Source organism: Portunus trituberculatus, chromosome 41, assembly GCF_017591435.1.
Source record: "Portunus trituberculatus isolate SZX2019 chromosome 41, ASM1759143v1, whole genome shotgun sequence".
Classification (NCBI taxonomy): domain Eukaryota; kingdom Metazoa; phylum Arthropoda; class Malacostraca; order Decapoda; family Portunidae; genus Portunus; species Portunus trituberculatus.
The window spans coordinates 40,377,102-40,385,281 of NC_059295.1; the positions used below are offsets into that span (position 1 = coordinate 40,377,102).

General features: G+C 36.1%; 1 protein-coding gene across 3 annotated transcripts in view; it reads right to left on the reverse strand.

The window, feature by feature from the left end:
- Nucleotides 1–3,214: 3,214 nt before the first annotated feature.
- Nucleotides 3,215–8,180, reverse strand: part of LOC123516715 (glycerol kinase-like) — a 49,959-nt gene continuing 44,993 nt past the window's right edge. For all 3 annotated transcript variants that reach the window (XM_045276317.1, XM_045276316.1, XM_045276318.1), the window contains exon 13: nt 3,215–3,428. In XM_045276317.1, the coding sequence (XP_045132252.1) occupies nt 3,331–3,428 (98 nt within the window). In that variant the 3' untranslated portion in view covers nt 3,215–3,330. The remainder of the gene's footprint in view (nt 3,429–8,180) is intronic.

An 8,180-nucleotide genomic window follows, 5' to 3' on the forward strand; every position in this document is an offset into this window, starting at 1 on the left:
TATCCTCTTTCCTGTTTCCACATTAGTGTCTAGCTTTTGCTTGAGTCTCCATAGTGCTATTTCATTTGTGCATTTGCCCTTAAGGATGCTGTTTTCCTTTTTATTTTGTCCAGTGTTTTCTTCATGTCATTATTCATTGTAACCGTGCTCTCTATCTTTTCACATTTCTCTCTCAGTGCTAGATTTTCCACAATTAACTGATTCTGTCTTTCTAAAATCTTGACAACTGTTTCCCTCAAAACTTTAAGTTCTCTGTTCAATGAGGTAATCTTTCTCATGTTGGCTCTTTCCTCCCTAATATCTGGAGAATTCCCTCTTTACTCTAAATCTCCTAGCTGCCTTAATCCTGTTTCAATAATTTCACTCCTTTGCCCTTTCGGTTTGGTTCCTTTGTTTATATAGGCGGCAATGCTGACCATATTCTCATCACCTTCCATACCTCATCTCAGCCTCAACACAAGTAAATACAATGTAACTTGGAGACAGGGTCACTATCCTAGCCCTCTTTTTCCCCATAACACATCACCAGGTTTGCTGGGCTTCATGGTCAGATCTTAGCAGTGCCTCCTTGCTAGAGCTCTTAACTTTTGCGTCTGTCTTGAACAATGCCTTCCATGTTTTTTTTTTTTTTCTTCTTCTTCTTTTCATTAAGGCCTATAGCACCTGTAGGCACACTTGAAGAGTATGTAGGAAGCGCTGTTCAGCTTCCGCCCATTAGTAGCGCAGGTAATTTTATTTATAGTGGTACCCATATTACGGCCCATATCACCACCCAAGCTCACCTTTGGGTGCAAAGCAATTACATCTCCACCTAGAACCTAGGTATCATGGTGATATGTAGGTAACTTTAAACCACTCGACAAATGATGTAGCTCCAAAGCAGTATGGGGTGGGATTCGAACCTATGCATGGACGTCTGCCCGATCCCATGCTCATCACCTTATCCACTACGCCACTGCCTCAGGGAAAGACCCATGCTTGTGCTGTTCCATCTCCATATCTATGAAAATCCAACATTTCCTTGAACTTATTGATTGTCTTTGCTTCAATGACTCTCTTATCTAAACCATTCTACACCTCTGTGTATTTACCTATGGTCTGACAATTTTATGAAGATCGTTTAGGCGTTGGCTTTTACGGAGATTTCCTGGCCTGCGGCGGTGTCACACATGTATCAATATGCACCTCAAAACAGGTACTTAATACTTCGTAATTGAATGGTGTTGTAGTACATATACATTGTGATGCTCTAAAAAGGCAAGGTAGAGTAATTTGTGTTCATTTTTAAATATATTTTGCATCGTTCTTCGTAAACACAACAATACTTGACAACGTTTCCTCCGAGCATTGTCACATCCCTTTGGGTGACTGAGTGAGGTCACAGGTCAAAGTGACCGTGTTAATCCATGGGTTACTTCCTCTCCCGCTACCAGCCAGGATGAGAGAGAGAGAGAGAGAGAGAGAGAGAGAGAGAGAGAGAGAGAGAGAGAGAGAGAGAGAGAGAGAGAGAGAGAGAGAGAGAGAGAGAGAGAGAGAGAGAGAGAGAGAGAGAGAGAGAGAGAGATGTGGTGTGTTGGAAGCAAGGTTCTCATTGACACAGGCTCTAATCCCATAATTTGCCCAGCACAAGGTTTGGCAGCGCTGCAGGCTGGGAAATCCCAAAAAAGCCTAAGCCTAACCGATCTTCATAAAATGGTCAGACCATAGTTGTATTGTACAAGGTTAGAGTGGGGCTCATAGTGTCCTGTTTCCATATCTCCATTTATCCCGTTTTTCTTTAAAGTGTGTGTATATGTGTGTGTGTGTGTGTGTGTGTGTGTGTGTGTGTGTGTGTGTGTGTGTGTGTGTGTTGTGTGTGCTGTGTGTGTTTGACTCTGCTGCAGTCTCTGACGAGACAGCCAGACGTTAACCTACGGAGCGAGCTCAGAGCTCATTATTTCCGATCTTCGGATAGGCCTGAGACCTGGCACACACCACACACCGGGACAACAAGGTCACAACTCCTCGATTTACATCCCGTACTTACTCACTGCTAGGTGAACAGGGGCTACAAGTGAAAGGATACACACCCAAATATCTCCACCCAGCTGGAGAATTGAACCCCGGTCCTCTGGCTTGTGAAGCCAGCGCTCTAACCACTGAGCTACCGGGCATGTGTGTGTGTGTGTGTGTGTGATAAACTAGGATATATAATAGTCAGGTTGCATGTAATGTGGAACACTTAACCTGTGGGTCAGTTTGTTTCAAACTCATAATACAGCCTACCATGGGGATGGGCAGCAACAAGCTACAGAGAAGTCTATAATGTGGAATAGGATAACACTAATATTAGGACAATGAGTGTGCTGCTACCACCACTGCCATCCATAGTGATGCTAGTTTAATTATAAGAAAAATGGGCTGCCGCTGCCATTGCCAACTGTTGTTGCTACCACTGCCATCTGGCATCCAGTGATATAAAAAATGAGTGTTCATCAGCTGTGTGCAAACAATGGCTCAAGTGTATTATGTATTTCAATTATTGTTACTATATTGTACTGATTTTTATTCATTATCCTTTGATGTTTTATGAGCCCTTTTACTATATTCATTACCTTCAATTGTTTCCATAAAAAATATAATTCAGTTAGAGGTTAATTGAAAATATTTTAATTCTGTCTCAGCCAGATCAGAACCAAAAAAATTTGCTGCCATTGTTATCATTAAAACTCTTAATGTGAACCATATGTAATGCAGGCCAATAGCAGCAACTTGATACACTTGTATTTTTGTAAGTTGCTAATCTTTTGCATTACATCTGTAAATATGAACTACAACACTCTACATTATAATACATGCTTTATATATATATATATATATATATATATATATATATATATATATATATATATATATATATATATATATATATATATATATATATATATATATATATATATATATATATATATATATATATATATATATATATATATATATATATATATATATATATATATATATATATATATATATATATATATATATATATATATATATATATATATATATATATATATATATATATATATATAATCTTTAACTTATGTACTTGTTTGAACCTATCTAAACAGAAAACTTTCCTGCAAACATTTATAGACATAATTTTTCTTGAACTTTCTCCTATATTCCAGTAATTTATAGGTTTGTTCTAAATATAATCCCTGGAGAATTATATAATATTTTCCTTTTATTGAATGTCATTAAAACAAAAAAAAATATTTAGAATAAATAAAATTAATAAATATGTACATCACTAAACATTGTCTTGTTGCCTCTGATAAACTAGTGTCAGGATCTGTGAAGGTGGCTGGCAACCATTATTATTAAAAAAGAAGAGAGAAGGAAGAGGCTTGGTGGCACTGATGACAGTAAGCGATACTCCTGATCTGAAAGTAAAGAAGCTGTGTGTTACATTCCCTTAGTATTACATGATATGTATAGAAATATCTGGATATTGTGATGAAAATATGACTATATAGTGAGAAATAACTAATAATGATGGCCTATTGTATTACATTTTGTAAGAATGACATAATACAATTAATGAAAAATTCACATCAGCACACACCTGTAAAATAAGAATGCATCACATAATTGCTCTCTCTCTCTCTCTCTCTCTCTCTCTCTCTCTCTCTCTCTCACACACACACACACACACACACACACACACACACACACACACACACACAATGAGCTGCAACTTTGCAACTTATGACTTTGCTGCACCATGAATTTTAGTCAAAGTCAAAAGTAGCAAATCTTTTATAAAAGTCGGACTTATCAAAGTCATACCACCAATTTTCTGCGACTTTTGCCGTGACTTTAAACAAGAACAAAGGCAACTTTGTTTAAGAAATTGCTGCAGTTACAAGAGAAGATGGGCCAGGAGGACATGGAGGAGGAGGAGGAGGTGGATCTATCTATCAATATTAGTTTAAGCTGTGTTTTCATTAAAAAGATGATAACTGCATTTTTCTGCCTTATAAAATGATGTTTCTGTTATCATGCTAAAGTTTACTTTGTAATTTAGAGGGGAAAAAAAGTTGCTGTCACAATGTCGCACTGGGGGCCAAAAATAATTGCAAAGTCACAGTGACATCAGATTCGGTGGCAAAGGCACAAAGTCAGTCACACCTGAAAAAATTAAAATTGCACCCAGCTCTCTCTCTCTCTCTCTCTCTCTCTCTATGTGTGTGTGTGTGTGTGTGTGTGTGTGTGTGTGTGATTAAAACTCATTCAGATGTACACATTAAAGTATTTGCTAGATTCACCATTTCCACAGTTAATGGAATTCTATATTATACTTCTAACCTACCAAGACATATAATACATAACACTAAAAATAAGATTTTTTTTTTATATATAACACTAAGAAAACATACACAAAAAGACTGGGAATCCTTATAAAAAGAAAACTGTAAAAGATATGCAGTACATGAACTTGTGCAAATTAACTGAAATGTAGTGGTGAAATGTACAGAAAAAAAAAGAAAGTTTAGATACATTGAAAAAACAAAGAGTGAAGGCAAAAGAAAATGTGAATATGAATACATAGTATTAACAGCAGAGGAAAGCCACTTAAGAGTCAAGAATATAGTAAATCAATACATGTGAAAAAAAAAAAAAAAAAAAAAAAAAAAAAAAAAAAAAGGATCAGTAAAGTCTTCAAGATGACTAAAGACAGAATTTGTTTAAGAGATGGACACTCTTCTCCAATGGCTTTGGGAGGCATTCTGAGAAGTATTGTGTTAGAGAAATAGATTGAGGAAAGGTTTGAAGAAACAAAGAATTAAAAGTATATATTACAAATATTTAGGGAACAGAAAAAAGAAAATCACCAATATATTTATTGAAGATAACACAATATAAGAAGAAATCATAATTCTACAAATTAAAAGTCTATCTACAGTTAAGCTGGGCATTAGCAAATAGCATCAATGTGCAGCTAAAAATGCGAGTCCCTAGTTTGTATTGTATAAGTGAAGATAACATGAAACTTCAAAAATGCCTAAAATGGGTTGTAACACACAAGCATGAGGCAAAGATACCAAACATGCATGAGGCAAAAAATATACAGAGATTAAATCACAAAAGTCTGAGAAAAAAAGCATGAATATGGATTTTTTTTTTCTGCATCATACATTAAACATCAGAATTTGTGTGTGTGTGTGTGTTTGTTTGTGTGTGTGTGTGTGTGTGTGTGTGTGTGTGTGTGTGTGTGTGTGTGTGCATATATATATATATATATATATATATATATATATATATATATATATATATATATATATATATATATATATATATATATATATATATATATATATATATGAAGTACCATGTGGAAAAGCAAGTAAGTGCCAAATCTTGTAGTGTTTGAAGTTATGAGCATGTACTGATATTTTTATCCTTTCTCTTTCATCAGAGCATTATTTATCCTAAAAATAAATGGAAATAGGATAGTAAGTTTAGCATGACTGAATGTGGTTTGGTGCACTTATGTGAAGGAATAGTGTAAGTATCCAGTGTAATGGGAGGCAGTGGCTAAGTTACCATGTCCCAATGATGTAAGGATTTTTCTTACAACTGCAAACTTTTCTTATTCTATGTAGCTAACTGGATGTTATTTTCCTTCTTATACTTTTTATTTTGATTAGTGTTAATTTCCTACAAGTTTGTTCTGAGTGATCGTATTTGCTACATGAATTTCAACAATTAGCATTGTGTTTTGACTTGTGACATCTCTGTTTCAAGTTGAGGGAATGCAACAATCCTTCTTGTTAGACAACTAAGTGTGCATTGTGCTTGCTGCTGAATAGTTATTTCCACTTTGTTTATGTTGGAACTGTAAAACAATGTCATCTGACAGTGAATTGTTCCACAATTCTACACCTAGTCAGGATCACATTAGCTTCATTATGGCCTTTAAATGTTTTTTGCTTTAAGAACAACAAAAATATTGCAGTTTGAAGTTGAGAAACTTCAACAACAATTTCTGACATTTGTTTTAAACTGGTGTTTACTTAACTTCTTATGCAGAGCCTCAAATATATACATCTATCACCTATTTATTCCTCTCTCTCCTGTATATATATACAATATATATATATATATATATATATATATATATATATATATATATATATATATATATATATATATATATATATATATATATATATATCCGAGCTGGGCGTGTTACTGTTCATCAGGTAGTCCGGTACCACGACTCTGGACCTCGAAATGCAGGTAGTCCGTACCTATAATTCCGCACCTAAAATTTTTTCCCTTGGTCCGGTACTGCACCTCCGGTACTGTATCCAAAACTATTAATGCGCGCCTGAAAAATCTTGTCCGCACCTCAAAAAATATAACAAAATACAAGGTAATAATACAGTGTTGCCTCACTATTTCGCGGTTTGACTTTCGTGGCCTCACTGTTTCATGGATTTTATACATACTCAAGAGATATATTCTGTGGATTTTTCCCTATATCACACGGTCCGTGGCGTCACTTGCAAATATTGTACGTACAGTAATTTGGTAAGTTGGTGTGTAATAACGACGACAATGTACGTTACTATGTATGTAAAGTACTATATATGTATTGTTCGTATACATATACAGTATTCTGCAGCCACTTCGCGGTTCACGATAAAAATGAAAAAATACAGCCATATCGGCAGCCATATTGCAGAAAAACACATTGTTTCATGTTGATGCGTGAGAGAGAAGGTTTCTTAGCATGCCAAACAAAGAAATGAGTTGACCCAGAGGCTTTGTACATACCCACGGGCACTCATACAAGGCGCGTGATTGGTTCCTGGCGTGAGATCGACCAATGAGAGCACGAGTGGATTTATCCCATGAGCTGATTGGCTGCGCATTATCGCCAGTCTCCCAGTCTCCTCCACGCTGTTGACTGTCTCGCATACTGTATTTTAATGTTGTGTTCGTGGTAACTTTTCTTTTGTTTAAGTAGTGATCTGTTAAGCCCTTACAATGCCGCCTAAGTGCTGTGCCCCTGCGAAAGCTTTCTCTAGTGAGCCCAAGAGGAAGAGGAAGAAGGTGATGTCCATCAGTGAAAAAGTGAAACTTTTGGATATGATCAAAGAGGGCAGAAGAGGGTGAGAGTTACGTATCGTATGAGAGGGGGGGAGAGAGAGAAAGTAAATGTATAATTACTGTATAAGATTTCATAACTAAATAGATTTAAGTAAAATACTGTAGAAGTAAAGTATAAATACTGTTTACATATTTCAAACATTCTGGTGCCCACATACACATACACGAAAATTCATAGGGAGGACAAATCCTACTTCACGGTTTTTCACCTTTCGCGGGGGATCTGGTATCCATTAACCGCGGTACACGAGGGATCACTGTACATCAGAGCTCCATATATATATATATATATATATATATATATATATATATATATATATATATATATATATATATATATATATACATGGTAACTTGATTTATGTGTTTCATTTATGCGTTTTTGTTAATACGCGACCGAAAAAATATTGATTAATTAAATTTGCGTGATCGATTTGCTTACAGAGTAAAAGCCCTCTTATCCGGCATCAACAGGACCGCCGACATGCCGGATACCAGAAGTTGCCGGATATTTGAATAGAAGTGAAATTATGTCCACAATCACCACCCTACACTCACGCATCTTACCATAACAAAGATCAGCTGATCACCGTGGCGTGCTTCGCCACCCGCGTTGCTATCTCACACTCACCAACACACAATACTAACATTCTCTTTAATACTTTCCTCTTATAAATAAGTTGATGGGTTACAAAAATAAAGTATACGTGACGAACCTTGAACCTGTGGAGCCAGCCATCAGAGAACTGGCATGCCCCTTCCTTGCCCATCTTCTTAGCTAAATCACGCCCTTTCTCTTGTAACATTGGGCCTGTAATTGGGACTCCTGATCTTTTCAAGCTGAACCACTCGTATAACACTTTGTCCATCGTTTCACCACGATGATACTGTAGTGTGTGACGATTTTCCGCTGCCTTTGGGGTGTCGGTGGCTTTCATGTAATCGCGCAACTTTTTCGTTTGGTATTTAATGTCATAAATAGTTGATGAACCCACACCATATTCCGCCATTAGTTT